Source organism: Manis pentadactyla, chromosome 4 (genome assembly GCF_030020395.1).
Source record: "Manis pentadactyla isolate mManPen7 chromosome 4, mManPen7.hap1, whole genome shotgun sequence".
NCBI lineage: Eukaryota > Metazoa > Chordata > Mammalia > Pholidota > Manidae > Manis > Manis pentadactyla.
In genome coordinates this window covers 187,211,370-187,227,092 of record NC_080022.1, presented here as the reverse complement: position 1 = coordinate 187,227,092, position 15,723 = coordinate 187,211,370, and the positions used below count along the sequence as shown (strand labels likewise).

General features: G+C 58.2%; 2 protein-coding genes across 5 annotated transcripts in view; one reads left to right on the top strand and one right to left on the bottom strand.

Moving 5' to 3' along the window:
• Positions 1–15,723, top strand: part of DNAH17 (dynein axonemal heavy chain 17) — a 108,669-nt gene that overhangs the window by 83,313 nt on the left and 9,633 nt on the right. The window contains exons 60-73 of the mRNA XM_036910419.2: positions 89–296; positions 577–692; positions 2,776–2,968; positions 3,267–3,502; positions 4,043–4,165; positions 5,569–5,773; positions 6,301–6,465; positions 6,654–6,794; positions 6,981–7,151; positions 8,533–8,655; positions 9,659–9,852; positions 12,825–12,973; positions 13,816–13,943; positions 14,577–14,804. Of these exons, the coding sequence (XP_036766314.2) occupies positions 89–296; positions 577–692; positions 2,776–2,968; positions 3,267–3,502; positions 4,043–4,165; positions 5,569–5,773; positions 6,301–6,465; positions 6,654–6,794; positions 6,981–7,151; positions 8,533–8,655; positions 9,659–9,852; positions 12,825–12,973; positions 13,816–13,943; positions 14,577–14,804 (2,380 nt within the window). The remainder of the gene's footprint in view (positions 1–88; positions 297–576; positions 693–2,775; positions 2,969–3,266; positions 3,503–4,042; positions 4,166–5,568; positions 5,774–6,300; positions 6,466–6,653; positions 6,795–6,980; positions 7,152–8,532; positions 8,656–9,658; positions 9,853–12,824; positions 12,974–13,815; positions 13,944–14,576; positions 14,805–15,723) is intronic.
• The window catches only part of PGS1 (phosphatidylglycerophosphate synthase 1), a 59,357-nt gene continuing 44,572 nt past the window's right edge, over positions 939–15,723 (bottom strand). For 2 of the 4 annotated variants that reach the window (XR_008997500.1, XR_008997502.1), the window contains one exon: positions 1,749–2,191. The gene's annotated coding sequence lies outside the window, so the exon portion shown is untranslated. Of the gene's footprint in view, positions 1,707–1,748; positions 2,192–15,723 lie in introns of those variants that run through there. The other 2 variants (XR_008997499.1, XM_057501760.1) reach the window with 2 other exon arrangements.

Sequence of the window (15,723 nt, the reverse complement as noted above, 5' to 3'; positions counted from 1 at the left end):
AGCACCGCTGCAGACCTGGAAGCTGGCAGATGCTACCGCGTAGCCCCAAGGCCCACCAAGCCCACGCCGGCACCTGTTCCCTCTCCAGGCCCTACCAAGGCAACCCGACGTTTGACCCTGACTTCATTCGCTCCAAGTCCACGGCTGCCGCAGGCCTGTGCTCCTGGTGCATCAACATTGTCCGTTTCTACGAGGTCTACTGTGACGTGGCCCCCAAGAGGCAGGCCTTGGAGGAGGCGAACGCCGAGCTGGCAGAGGCGCAGGAGAAGCTCTCCCAGATCAAAAACAGGATCGCCGTGAGTGCTCACACACACCCACACGCTCCCGAGTAAAACCCCAGAGCCTCGTGCTTGCTGCTGGTCGGCATCTCTGCCTAAAGGGTGCTGGGGCGGCCTGCTGCTGTGGATTCCTAAGCAGCGTGGGATGTAGGGGGCGGGTCACACCGCGAGGCCCTTGCCTCTACGGGAGGCCCTGGCCGGTGGCCACCCCTCGGTGCACACGGCCGCTCCTGCCCTCTTGGGAGCTGGCAGGCCTGGCATCGCTCCATTCGAGGGCCTTTCCATCCTCCTCTTCCAGGAACTCAATGCCAACCTGAGCAACCTGACATCGGCATTCGAAACAGCGACAGCTGAGAAAATCAAGTGCCAACAAGAGGCTGATGCCACCAACAGGGTGATCTCTCTGGCTAACAGGTAGCTCTCTCCCCACAGGCGCCTGCCTGTCTCTTAGGTCCCCTCAGAGACGAGCCCGCAGAACGGCCTTTGGAGGAAGAGGCAGCGATGTCTCAGCTCCCACTTTGTAAAGATGGTCACGATAAGACTGCCCGTCACTGACCAAGGCCTCCGCCTGGAGCCGGTAAGGTGCCCAGCAGGCACACTGTCCCCCCAGGAGGGAAGACTGCCATCAGGAGACAGGGCGGTTTCAAAGGGCAGTTTATTAAGTAGACGTCAGCACACGGGCAGAGCGGCTGTCTGGGAACCAGAGCAGCGTTGCTGGGAGGGTTAGGTCGGCTCTTATTTTATCTAAAGATGGCCAAAGTCCAGCCCTGCATCTTACGTCATGTGATTGACAGGTTGATTGGCAGCTCTACGCAATACTTTTTCTCTTTGCCCAGGCATTTTATCCGTAAGTACTTAAGCAAGGCCCACAGCAGGGCCAAAAGGACAATGCTGATTAGATGTAGACGTTATTTTAATGAGGTGGGGTTACTTTCAGACAAGGTCTTCAGATCGCGCACATGCCCTGTATTCAGGGAGGCCCCGCGGTCCTGGGCCTCTTGAGATCTAGGTGTCCCTGACTGTCTGCACCTCCTGATAAGGTAGACATCCTTGACTGTGGAGCTGGGAGCTTAAGGAGAGCGTAGGGCTCGGCCCGGGAGTCTTCCTGGTGATGGGCTGGCCCCTTTCTCCTGCCTACGTCTGACTAATAGTCATGCTCCCCGGTGGACCCTGGCGTGTGCCGTGGCCCTCAGGAAACTGACACTTAGCGGTGCAGAACCCCCGGTGGCCCAGACCTGCCTGTCACACTGTCCCCAGAGGCCCATCTTGGCAGATCCCCGGTGTAACCCACGGTGATGGGTGCAGGCTTCCCAGGTGGTCTCAGGGCCGGTCCGTGTAACCGTTCACATGCTGTGTGTGGACTCCAGCGTGGTCCGGTGGGAGGCTGACGTGAGCCACACCTGTCACTTTAGATTTCCCAATTGCCACCTTAAAACAGTACAAAGAAACAGATTTTGACTTTGATAATATATTTTATTTAACCCCAAATCTGATCATCTCAGTATAGGATCACTATAAGAATGATCAATGAAACATTTTATGCATGTCTTCATTCTGAGTCCTTGAGAGCCCGGGTATACTTACACATGGAGCACATCTCCGTTCAGACCAAGCACGTCTCAGGCGCTCACCAGCCCGTGTGGCTTGCGGCTGCCCTCCTGGACAGCAAGGCTTCACAGCTCCCTCTCACTGCTTGGCACTGAGCTCCCGGGGCCTGGCTCCAAGCAGCAGATGGAGTCCGTTCTGGGGTGTGGCTTCTGGCACATTTTCTCCTCCCCAGGGGGCTGACAGTCACCAACTGGTCATCTGCAGCATGATGTGGGGGCCTCAGGAGATCCCCAGGCTTCATGAGATGGGCCTCCAGTGGGGTGCGGGCATCACGCATGCTGTGGGTCGCAGGGGCTTGACCGCACCTGCCAAGAAAATGAAAGTGAAGAGTCAGGGCCCCCCAGGTGATGCTGAACAAGGACCTCAGTGGGCCCAGAGGCAACCCATACTCCCAACAAGATGTCAAAGTTCTTAGACTCGTAGTTCACCACCTAGGGTCAGGGACCAGTCCTCGAGCCAGTGGCCTGAGAAGCACACCCACTGGAGGCCAGGTGCCCTCTGAATGCCACACTATCCTGTGGCCACGGTGGCTGCCACCTGGACTTCCCACTAGCCAAAGCATGTGCTCAGTGGTACCAGGCAGCAGCTTTAGCACATGAACAAATGGTCAGATGGCATTAGCACAGATGGAAGGGAACATCAGTGCGCCCGGTGCCTCCAGGAAGCACAGTTCTGCTTCCCTAAAGCATTTAATCCCAGAAATTTCACCAAAAGCATTTTCATTGTTGAACCCCTGAGCCAAGTAAGGATTTGAAACACCAGAGATTCATAGACGTGGAAGGTGGCGGCGTGCCTCCCGCGGTCCTAGCCCGGTCCTCGCGCTCGCCCTCATGAATGCTCTGGCTTCCACCAAACTTCTACCCGTACTGACCTCGAGCTCCCATCCTAGGCTGGTAGGAGGATTAGCGTCAGAAAACGTCCGCTGGGCTGAATCGGTGCAGAACTTCAAAGGCCAGGGGGTCACTCTGTGTGGAGATGTCCTGCTCATCTCCGCCTTCGTCTCCTACGTGGGCTACTTTACCAAGAAGTACCGCAATGAGCTGATGGAGAAATTCTGGGTCCCATATATAAATAAATTAAAGGTAGGAGGTGCGGTCATACTGGCCACTCAGGAAATGCAGGGAGGTCCCTGGCAGGGCAGACCCAGCCACGCCTCACTTTCGCTCCTGCGAGTGAGGCTCCAGCTCTTCCGGGTTTAGACCGTAGCCCCGTGTGGCCGATGCTGGCATCCTTTCTGGGCGGGTTCCAGGGTGGTGCAAATGCCCATCTTCTCCCAGGTGGCCCAGTTAGCACACTGTCTAACCTCAGAGAGCCATTTTCCGTTGAGCAGTAAGGCAGGCCATATCACCCCTGCTAAGGAAGAGCGCTTGCCCTCGGCAGGTTCCCATCCCCATCACAAAAGGTCTGGATCCCTTGAGCCTGCTGACCGACGATGCAGATGTGGCCACTTGGAACAACCAGGGCCTCCCCAGCGACCGCATGTCCACTGAGAACGCCACCATCCTATGCAACACGGAGCGCTGGCCCCTCATTGTGGACGCCCAGCTGCAAGGCATCAAGTGGATCAAAAACAAATACGGGGATGCGCTGAAGGCCATCCGCCTGGGGCAGAAGAGGTGCGTGCTTGAGGCAGAAGGTGGGGTGGTTGACGGGGCTGGCTGGATGGCTGTGCTTGGAAATGCACTGTAGGCCCTTCACACTTGTTAAACGGACGGGTGGATCTTTAAATACAACTGGAGCCCACAGATGGATGCTTTCAGTGGGCGGCCCTGGGAAGCAGCGCCCAGAGCAGAGAATTAAACTCAGGCCCTCATCTCTTCCCCCGCCGCCTGCTGCCCCTGCAGGGGGGGAGCACCGACCTGGCCCCCCTGGGGCAAGTCCCTCCTGCCACCTGCCAGCCAAGAGGCTTCAGGCTGGTTGTTCCCTCCTCTCCCCTCTGCCATGTGGTCCATGTCCTCATCACAGATGAGAACCAATGGCTGTACCAGGCTACCTGTGTGCCTTCCCGGGGTGGCGAGGCTCCAGCCCCACAGCCCGAGGGGTGATCTGTGCAGAAGCCCTGTGCTCCCGCTGCCCCAGGGAGGCCTGCCTCTTGGGCCACACGGTGTGCTGTCACTGGCCCATGTCGTCAAACGGCCCCCATGCTGTGCCTACAGCTACCTGGACACCATCGAGCGGGCCATTTCAGAAGGGGACATCTTGCTCATCGAGAACATCGGCGAGACCGTGGACCCTGTGCTGGATCCCCTCCTGGGCAGGAACACAATTAAGAAGGGAAAGTGAGTTGCCTTTCCGCCCCACAACTTAACCCGTGTGAAGCCCTCAGTGGCAAGGTGTGGCCCGTGCACAGCGGGACAGGGTGGGCTGTGTCCTTTGCTCTCCCGGTGGGCAGCAGGGGCTCCAAACAGAACGCTGGCGGGTGTGCAGGGACCCAGCCCCCCCAGGAGCCTCGTTACGGGACCACGTACCCGCTAGGGGTGTCTGCACATTTTAGAAGCGATTACCTGCAGAGGGCCGTCCTTAATGTCACTTTTCTTCTTCCTATTTTTATGCATTTTGCAAATCTTGAGCTTGTGTTATTTCTTTGTTATTCAGGTGACATAACATATTCATAACATATTATTCAGGTGACGTAACTATTCACGTAACAGAAAATGAGCCATCTTAAAGCACACACAGTCTGGTGGCATCTAGTGCCCCCACAGTGCTGTGCAGCCACCACCATCCAGCTCCAAACGCTGTCACCACCCCCGCAAGGAAACCCCTGCTCCCATTCCCCCAGCTGCCAGCCCTGGCCACTGCCATCCTGTTCTCCATCCCTATGGGTTTGCATATTCTGGACATTTCACATAAATGGAATCACACAAGGTGTGCTTCTTCTATGTCTGGCTTCTTGCACTGAGCATAATGCTTCCAGGGGCCATCTGTGTTGGGGCATGTGTCAGGACTTCATTCCTTCTTATGGCTGAATAAAAGTCCACAGTACGGCTATGCCACGTTTTGTTTATCCTATCATTGGTGGATGCACTGAGCTTGTATTACTTTTCTAATATAAAAAATCAACTTTAAAAATGTAAAATCAGAGTTGATATGAGCCACCTGTAAATGCAGAAGCCCAGAACAGAGGTGGCAAGTAAATATGCTGATGTCCTCGACTCCGGGAGGGGCCTGGCATGAGGGGTGATGCCCAAGGGGTGAAGTTAGAGCCCCCAAGTGAGCTCGACCAGAAAGAGGGGAGAACAGAGCTGGGGACCAGGGAGGAGAGACACCCCCTTGCCCCTACCCGGTGGGTCCGCAGACCCAGGGTCCAGCTTTGTTGCTCATCAGATTCACCCGGGAGCTTCCAGGATGTACTGGTGTTCTGAACTGGGATGTTGGTGTCTGTCTGATGTTTGGGGTGCAGCCCAGGCAGAGTGTTTCTGTACCGGCTCCCCAGGTTAGCATGACATGCAGCCAGGCTGAGTGAGCCAACCAGCCAGAGGAAGGGCAGGTTCATCTTCTGGATGGGCGGGTCTCGGGCCAGAGAAGGGGACTAAAGCAAGGGAAGCCACAGACGTCCTCTCCCAGTAACCAGAGGAGGGCCTGAGGACGGGCCCCCGGGCCGACTGATTGGCAGTCTCTGTTGTGTTGCCGTCACCTGCCACCGGAAGCCCCTCTAACCCCTTCCTGCACTGACCACCAGATTCATTAAGATTGGCGACAAGGAGGTGGAGTACCACGCCAAGTTCCGCCTGATCCTGCACACCAAGTACTTCAACCCACACTACAAGCCCGAGATGCAGGCCCAGTGCACCCTGATCAACTTCCTGGTCACCAGGGACGGGCTCGAGGACCAACTCCTGGCTGCTGTGGTGGCCAAAGAGCGCCCGGACCTGGAGCAGCTGAAGGTGCTGGTCACATGGAGCAGGGCGGGCCAGCTCCGGGACAGGAGGGGGCAGGTGGCCATGGCCCAGGGGGCGCCCGCCCCATGCATCTGAGCGGGCCTCAGCCTGTTGCATGGAGCTGTATTTTGTACAACAGAATGAGTCACCTTTCCTCCTGAAAGAACAGGAGTCCCAGCAGTGCCCTGACCTCCCTACAGCATCAAACTGCCACCCCGCTGGAGTGGCCTTTGCTGCAGGTCCCTGTGCACCAGTCACAGCTACTGGCTGGCTGCAGATAGGGCGTCCTGCTCTTAGCCACACATGCAGGCTTAGAAGGTTCTGAGCCCCATGCTTCCCCCCACACCTCATGACAGGCAGGCCCCTCATTGCCCTGGGCTCCCACTGTGTGGGTGTCCCTTCAGGCTGGCCGTGCGCCCTTCTCCCGGTCAGGGGGCCTTGGCTCAGCTGCAGAAAGGCCCAGGCACCTGGGCGTAGAGGCAAGGCTGTGCCCGCGACTGACCGCCCTTCACGGGCGTCTGTCCCTCCTGCAGGCAAACCTCACCAAGTCTCAAAATGGATTTAAGATTGTTCTGAAAGAGCTGGAAGATTCTCTGCTAGCTCGTCTGTCGGCCGCTTCAGGGGACTTTCTGGGAGACACTGCCTTAGTGGAGAATCTGGAAACCACCAAGCACACAGCCAGCGAGATTAAGGAGAAGGTAAGGGACCGCCTCCCATGGCTGGAGCACACGAGTGTCCCTGGGGGCCCAGGACAGCAAGAGGCGCGTGGGTCCCTGCCCAGAGCCCCCAGGACAGCTGCCGAGGGAGCCCAGAGCCCCTGGGACGGGGCCATCGGCACAGTGCATGTCCACCCAGGGTTGCTCAGTCTCCTTTCTTTTGCTTTGAGGTGCAAGAAGCAAGAATCACAGAAATCAAAATCAACGAGGCCAGAGAGAACTACCGGCCCGCTGCAGAGAGGGCATCCCTGCTCTACTTCATCCTGAGCGACCTCAACAAGATCAACCCCATCTACCAGTTCTCGCTCAAGGTGCCCCCCGGGGCAGAGGGTCCAAGCTGTGGACGGGGTGGGCAGTGGGAGCCAGCGGCTGGGGGCTGCGCAGTGCCAGTGCCGCAGGGAGGGGCTCTCCCCTGGTGCCCCAGGTCCCCACGGGAACAAACCAGTGCCCACCTCGGGCAGCCCTGCAGCCCCCACGTGCTTGTGTCCCTCCCCCAGGCCTTCAACGTGGTGTTCGAGAAGGCCATCCAGAAGACCACCCCGGCCGAGGAGGTCAGGCAGCGGGTGGTTAACCTGACCGACGAGATCACCTACTCCGTCTACACGTACACGGCCCGCGGGCTCTTCGAGCGGGACAAACTCATATTTCTGGCACAGGTCACCTTTCAGGTAACGTCTGGCCTCACTCCTTGGTGTGGTGCGCTGGCGGGTCCTCGCCTCAAATGCAGGTTCCTGGGCCCCTGCTCAGACCTGGGGATGCGGAACCTGCATTTTAACAAGATTCCCAGTGCCTGGTGAATCTGCGTCACCGCGGCACGTGACGAGCCTCTCCTAGTTGACAATAGGAAGGGGTTGGTGTAGGAGCCCCCAAAAGGGCGCTCGGCTGGAGGGTCACAGAGAAACGCCGTGCCACCACGTCAGTGGCCAGCCCACGGCACACGCAGGATTAGATTTGGTGTGGAAATAAAGGTGCTAATGCATGAATAGTCCTCTTGTTCCTACAGACCTGCTGAAACACTTAAAGATTTTTGTTGTGATTCAGGTTTCCTTTGTATGTGGCTCTGAATCCGGGGTTCACTATGAGTTTCTCACTCTGCTAAGAGGGTGTCAGGATGAAGTTCCTTGGTGCTCTGGTGCGCCCCCCAATGTTCCAGGGAAGGACGTGTTCTTTTCAGTCCCGAAGTATGTTCTGTTTGACCAAAAAAAAAAAAAAAAAAAAGAGTGTGACTCAGGAGAAAACCCTGTGTGGAGCCTGCAAAGGCCTGTGGGTGCCTCTCCAGGAGGCAGCGCTGCCCATCGCCCCGGCTCCTCTGCCATCCAAGGAGACAAGGGGCCAGGCAGGCTGTCCAAGACAAGTGCTTCAAAACGACCATGACATCCTGCTGGAGGCCCGGAGAGCTGGCGTGCACCAGTGACAAGGTGACATGTTGTATGACCCAGAGGACGTATGTGCCCAAAAGGACTGGAGCAGGTGTCCAAACAAACCTCACAGACAGACACTCAGCATTATGCACGGTTGCCGAAAGGCAGAAACACCCCAAGCGTCCCGGCACAGATGATGGATAAACAAAGGGTGTCTCCGCGCAACGGACCTGCATTCAACCACGGGGGAACGAGGCCCTGACACATGACACAACGTGGGTGAGCCCTGAAAACATGAAGCTGAGTGGAAGAAGCCAGGCACAAGAGGGCACGATCCTGGGATTCCGTTTCTGGGAGACACCTGCAAAGCTAGAGACGGGGTAGATGGCGGCGGGTGCCCAGGCTGGGTCTAGACAGAGGGGACGGCTGTACACAGAGTGAAGGTACTAAATGCTGATGGACTTTATACTTTCACAGTGTTGAAATGGTAAATTTTACGTGTATTTTAGCACAACTTAAAACACACGTTAGCTGAGGACAATGTTCTGCTCCAACCAAAAAGGGGGGAACCGCCTCCCGCTGCGGGAGAGGCTGGCCCCGGCCTGACTGGGGCTACCCGCCGAGAGCTGTTGGCCGCCCACCCCACTGCTGGGGGATACCATCTACGCGTGCCCCCGTGTCCCCTCAGGTCTTGTCCATGAAGAAAGAGCTCAATCCAGTGGAGCTGGACTTCCTCTTGCGGTTCCCATTCAAGGCCGGCGTCGTGTCACCGGTGGACTTCCTGCAGCACCAGGGGTGGGGCGGCATCAAGGTTGGTGTTCAGATTTAGACACCATCTGCTCGACCCCGCTGCTCGGCCTTTCCTGCTCACGCCGGAGATGTTTACAAGGCGTTCCTAGCTGTGACCTTCCATAAAATGAGGCCCATGGGGTAGGGCTGGGGAGTGGCGGACTGCCGGCTCCCAGGGAACTCTGCCCTCCGATTCAAATATAACAGCGTCCATTACAGCCCTGCACACGGCCCTGCACGCAGCCCTACACACATGGGCTGCACACGACCTGCACACACGGCCCTGCACGCAGCCCTACACACACGGGCTGCACACGACCTGCACACACGGCCCTGCACGCAGCCCTACACACATGGGCTGCACATGACCTGCACGTGGCCCTTCACACAGCCCTACACACACAGGCTGCACACGACCTGTACACACGGCCCTGCACGCAGCCCTGCACACACAGGCTGCACACGACCTGCACACACGGCCCTGCACGCAGCCCTGCACACACGGGCTGCACACGACCTGCACACACGGCCCTGCACGCAGCCCTACACACATGGGCTGCACATGACCTGCACGTGGCCCTTCACACAGCCCTGCACACACAGGCTGCACACGACCTGCACACACGGCCCTGCACACAGCCCTGCACACACGGCCCTGCACGCAGCCCTGCACACACGGGCTGCACACGACCTGCACACACGGCCTGCACACAGGGAAGGAAGTACAGTGTCACAGCTGCTCCTCAGATTCCTGGGCACACACGCAGGAGCCCTCAAGGTCTCAGTTCAAAAAGACCTGAAGAAGGCAGCCCCCTGAGATGAGAAGGGCCCCTGCTCCAGAACCCAGAGCCACGCCCCAGATCGGATTCCTCCCTCCCGGGTTCCCAGCCGCTTCCTTGTCATCTTGGCGGGCAGACCGAGCGACAGGCCAGGCCCTGCAGCCTCTCTTTGCTCAGAGCCGTGGCTCTGTTTGGGGGAAGGTGCCCCTAGAGCCTGGGGGCGCTGAAAGCGCTTTCTGCCCCTAGGCCCTCGCGGAAATGGACGAATTCAAAAACCTGGATAGCGACATCGAAGGATCAGCCAAGAGGTGGAAAAAGCTTGTGGAGTCAGAAGCCCCAGAAAAGGAGACCTTCCCCAAGGAGTGGAAGAGCAAAACAGCCCTGCAGAAGCTGTGCATGGTCAGGTGCATGAGGCCGGACCGCATGACCTACGCCATCGAGTGAGCGTGCTGCCCTCTGGGGCTGGAGGTGGGCGCAGGGCGCTGCTCTGCCGGATCCTGTCCCTCCGAGGCAGCAGGCGGGCACTGTGTGGGCACGTGCCACTCCACCACTGGCCACTTCGTCCCGTTTCACAGGGGGAGGACGTGGGGCTCCCAGGGCCACCCTATCTGCAGATTTGCAGATCCTGTTTCTGAGCTCTCATCAGCTCTTGGTGTCCCGGGAAGTGGTCAGGGGGCCCCTTCACTTCCCACTGGCCTGAACAGCAGGCAAGTCCGGGATAAACGATGGGGAAACATCCCCATGCAAGCCTCCAAGACTAAAAAGTGTGGGCCTCAGTGACTCTTGGGGCCACAGAGCCCTTTTAGGAGGTGTAGGGAGAAAGCAATAGCAAAGCCGTCAGCATTCCAGGCCTTTCATGCTCTCAATGGCTAAACTTAAAGGAAATCTTTTATTTTTGTCAGTTTAGGTTAATTTACCAAGAGAACTATTCTAACTTCATGAACAGTTCTCTGGACCTGAAACCAATCCGTGATGGGAAAACCAGTTGTGGTCTTTCAGCTCCCCCAGCCCCTCACTGCCCTGTCGGGCCTGTCACTTCCCCAGGGCTCCAGGAATAGCACATTCCGTAGCTCCTGCAGCAGGTCCCCAGGGTGGACATCTGTGACGTCCCATCCACCCTCTCCTGGGGTGCAGAGGTTTCGGCTGCCCCCAGCCTCCCACCAAGTGGGACAGGTGGGCCCCGAATCCAGGGCAGCGCAACGGGCTGCGGGCCACGCCGGGTCTTGGCTTCTCATTTGCTCTCGAAGCCTGGCAGCAGCCGGGCTTCCTGGAGACGCCCACATCCTCAGCAGAGATCCCTTTTGACAAACAGGCCTGACTTGCACCCATGGGCTGTTCACAGACGTTTCTGTTTACTTTGTTCTCCTGGGAGGAAGGGGAAAGGGACCAGAGGCGCTCCAGGACGTGTACAGGAAGGAGGCGGAGCAAAACGAGAAATCCCCACCATGGTCCTGGGCTCAGGGCTGAAGTCATCAAAGGCAGCGGACACCTGGCCATCGCGCCAGGGACGTCACCTGCCTGGGGGTGGAGCGTGTCCAGCACGCATCAAGAGTCAGCACCCAAGTGCCCTGGAGGCCCGGAGGAAAGCCATGAGCACAGGCCTGGGGCAGCAGCGCCCCTGGTGGGGCTGCGGGTGACCCCAAGCCCCAGGGGAACCCAAATGGTGCTCTGCCACACTTCCACGATGTGGAGGAGGGCCGATTCACCTCCCTAAGTACACAGGGGGAGTGTAGCTTAAAAGCAAGCAAGTTCAAATGGAGGGAAAAATAACAGCAAACTTGCCTCAAGGGCACATCGCGTGCCAGGCACCAAAGCGTCCCACCTGCACCAGCTCACGCCCAGCCCCGAGGCCGGGACCTTCATTTCCCCAGGCTCGCAGGCCCGGCTGGGAAGGCCTTCCCTTGGTGGGGCCGGCGCTGGCACACCGTCCCTACACAAACAGCTCTGGCCTGCAGCTCTTGCCGGTTTCTGAGGCGTAAATACTGCCGCTGGGCTGCTCGCACGTACCCAGTGATCTTCTGTCAGCCCCAGGGAGCTGACAGGTGAGCCAGGGACACAGCGCTGGGGGCGACAGAGCCAGGCTGGAACCAGGCATCCGCTACTGTGCAGCGTTAATCCACTCCCAGAAAATGCCTGTGTCCCGCACCATCGTCAGCAATGCTGATTCAGTGACAGTCCGGTCAGGGCAGGACCTGGTACATTGCTGAAGTCCTTCCTGGATACGGGTCCTAGCATCTCTGTTCTGAGTTGCTTCCAAAGGCTGGAATGCAATTCAGTTGGAGGCCTTCGGGAGGGGCACCCACTCTCCACCCCCAACCCCTCCCACCCTCTCCCACCCTCTCCCACCCCTGTGATCAGTATTGGTTCAGGAAAAAACAGACCCAGTGAAGGCCAGAGCAGGGGATAAATACCAGATAAAGGTGTCCCCAGAAAGTCCCGAGGGAGTGGGAAGTCCCCTCTGGCACCGGCCTGCAGACACCCCATTGAATCAGAGGGTGGGGGGTGGCCCATCTGAAGGTCATCCAGGAGGCTCAGAGCATTCAGAGCAAGGCACTCAGGGATGAGCGGTCCCCTCCCTGGGGGCTGCCATGGTCCTGCTTTCAAAGACTAGGCTGAACATTAAAATCTTGCCAATTTTAGCTCCTGATTCATTCAGAATACAGTAAAGCTCAGCCATCGGCACTAATGGTGAGGGCCAGAGAGCTGAGGTCCAGTGTTGACTCCAAACAACTCTAGAGTTCCTGTAAGAGGGACCTTGATTGCCCCCGGGCTGATCAGGGCCACGGTGGAAGCATTCAGAGCTTGAACCAGAGACTTGCTTCTGTAAAGAGAGGTATGGAGGCAAAGTCCATTTTCCTTCTGTGACTTCCTGATGACCCACGTTTTATGGTCCTTGAAGCCCACCAAACATCCATGATGTGAACTCCCTTCCTTCCCCGCCAGCCTCCAGGCAGGGAAAGATCCCCGGGATGCAAAGACCAACCTACATCCTCCTTTTTGCTCAAAATCGCTGAACGCCGACCCCTTCATGAGAAGTACTGAGGGCTGAGGGTCCACGGGCAGCCTGGCACTGAGGTGCGGCCACCTACAATGCTTGTGTTCCCTCCCCATTGGCCAGTGTGCTTTGGAAACGGGGACAAGGCAGGCGGCTGGACCGCTTCGCTTGTACGTGCTTGTAGGCTGCTCCGAGGAAGGGCACAGGGCAGGGCCCCGGGCACAGAGGGTGCTGGAGCAACAGCACCGTGGCCGAGAGCACGCACACCCCACACCTTCCGTTGCACAGAGGAGAGCCCTGTAAAGACTTTGCTTTCTGACCAGAGAGCTTTCCCTGCTTAGGAAAGTCCACCGTGAAGCCACTGATCACAGCGCCCCGGCCCCTCACCCATGGGTCTGCCTGGGTGTGTCTTCCCAGGGACTTCGTGGAGGAGAAGATGGGCAGCAAGTTCGTGGAGGGCCGGAGCGTGGAGTTTTCCAAGTCCTACGAGGAGAGCAGCCCCTCCACGCCTGTCTTCTTCATCCTTTCCCCGGGGGTTGACCCCCTGAAAGACGTGGAAGCCCTGGGTAAGTGTGGCCACAAGAGATGTCCTCAGAAACGGGCGTGTGTCCATCACTGGTCACTGGGAGATGTAAATCAAAATCACAGCGAGACATCACCTCGCCCTCAAAAGGATGATTGTTACGAAAATCATAGAAAATGGCAGGTATGGGCAGAGGGAGAGCAAGTGGAGGCTGGGGCACATGTCAGATGGGCAGCTGCCATGGATGCCGCCTGGTGGGTCCTCGGTAGGATAGACTAGAATCACCATGGGACCAGCAGCCCCATTCTGGGGAGCACACCCGAAGAGCTGAGAGCAGGTGTGCAAACAAGTACTTCACAGGGATGCCCGCTCACAATGGCCAGAGGGTTGATACAAGCCAACGTCCACAGACAGAGGAAAGGGTAAGGAAAATGCAGTCCGTCTGCACAGCGGGTATCACTCGGCCATAAAAAGGAACGCAGCACCGAGACACGCCCCCACTGGAGGCGGCCTGAAAACGTGCCTGGGAGAAGCCAGACCCCAAGGCCCCGGGTTCCTCCGTTTATCTGGAATGTCCAGAACAGGCAAATCCACGCAGTGAATCGGTGTCTGCCGGGCCGGGAAAAGGAAGGAGGCTAGTGCACGGGAATGACTTCCGCCCGGGGATGCAAACGCTCCGGAGCCAGATGGTCGGCTGCTCGGTACTGTGAATGTCACCGAACTGTTCACTTTAAGATGGCTTTGGAAGTGACAAGTTTGATGTTATGTGTATTTTACCACAATAAAAAAGCCAGGGAGGGTGTTGCATCCCCAGGTGGGATCGCAGAGCCTCAGCCTCTGCCCCTGCCTCGCCCCCATGGCCTTGCCTGTTCTTCTTTCCTTCAGGGAAAAAACTGGGATTTACCATAGACAACGGGAAACTGCATAACGTGTCCCTGGGGCAGGGACAAGAGGCGGTGGCCGAGAGTGCGCTCGACGTGGCCGCAGAGATGGGGCACTGGGTCATTCTGCAGGTATGGGGGTGCCACGCCCTGGGGCAGGCTGGGGCCCTGCAGCCACTGCCGGAGGGGCAGGGGCCCCCCCATGTCCAGTGATGCCTGGTCAGTCAGAGGTGTGGGGTCCCCACTGCTCAGGAGAAAGCGTGGATTCCTCAGTGGGGAGAAAGGCTGGGGACTGACCCCTAAAGAGATATTTAGAAACAAACCCCCAGAGTGGACAAAGCCTCCCCCTCCTCCTTGCTTGGGGAGAGTGACCCCAAGAAGTGCTCCCTCCATGTTTGGGGTGAGTCCATACCACCCCTCCCCTGCGGCCTCTCCTAGCCCTAATCCTCCAGGACCGCCTCCTTCTGCAGGCCCCACAGGGGACACTGACCTCGACGCACAGGGCCACCCAGTCCCACATGGAGACTGAGCTTCAAATCATTTCTTGGTATCCAAACCTCTGACAGGAGGGGTGCAAACCCTATTATTTCAGCCTTCCATTGGCGGTCTTGAGTTAATTGAGCACAAGAATTGACTTCATTGCCTGGGTGAAATTATCCAGCATGACCAGTACCCGGGAAGGTGGACAGCAGGGTGAGGGGTGCAGGTGGGTGCTGCCAGGGCAGGAAGGGGTGTGTGGGTGCCAGGCCCTGGTCTTGGCCATAGAACATCCACCTTGTGGCCCGGTGGCTGAGCACCCTGGACAAGAAGGTGGAGCGGTACAGCACGAGCAGCCACCAGGACTACCGCGTGTTCATCAGCGCCGAGCCCGCCCCCAGCCCCGAGTCCCACATCATCCCCCAGGGCATCCTGGAGAACGCCATCAAAATCACCAACGAGCCGCCCACGGGCATGCACGCCAACCTGCACAAGGCCCTGGACCTCTTCACCCAGGTAAGGCGGCTTCCCCTCCTGCGCATGCTGGCCCCAGCCCCCAAGCCCAAGCACCCCTCAAGATGCAGGAATAGAATCTCTGGGCCTGCAAACTGTGGGTCAGACTGCGAACTGGGACCCCACACTGGCGCTCTCCTGATCATACCTCCTGCAAAGCGCACAAGCACACACACACACGGCAAAACCAGTGTATCCCTGAAGGAGCGCGCGGAACGCAGACAGTTCAAAGTGCGGGGGGGTTCCCGCCATCTGCAGCTTTGTAAGAGGAAGGCACATCGATCATCAGGTTCATGACCAGTGAGTCAGCACAGGTAACACAGCCTGGCCCCTGGTTTGTCCTTAGGAAGTGGCCAGCTCCTAGGGCAGTTCCCCGACTGTCAGTCAGCTGCGCTGGAGCCATGGTACCTCCCAGGCCCCTACTTCCACCCCTCAGGAGGCATGGTGCCGGGCAAAGGCCATTGCAGGCGAGGCGCCTGTGCTGGGCTCTGCGCTCTGGCTCCATGCCCAGGCGCCCCTCCTCCCCAGGCGCACACCCCCCCACACCCCCTCCAGTGGGAAGGCTGCAAAAGCATGGTCAGGCTACCTGGTGTGCAGGACGGGTGCTGGGGCAGCTGATTCTGCCGGGCCTCTGCTCACAACTTCTCCCTCCCTCCCAGACCTCACAGCCCCCAGGCCGCCACCTGCCCCAGCAGCCTGGATCCCTTCTGCAAATCCCTAGCCATCTGTATTCTCTCTTTGGGCATTTGACCATCTTCTGTTCTATACCAGAACTTTCTGGGTACACACACTCACTCCCCCAATCGTAGTCTGAAACCTTTTGAGGAAGAAACCCTGTAGTCTCCCATAGCACCCAACAAAGGTCTACTTATGGAGCACGTTGTGCCAATGACACATAACTGCTATATAACATCTGGCTTAT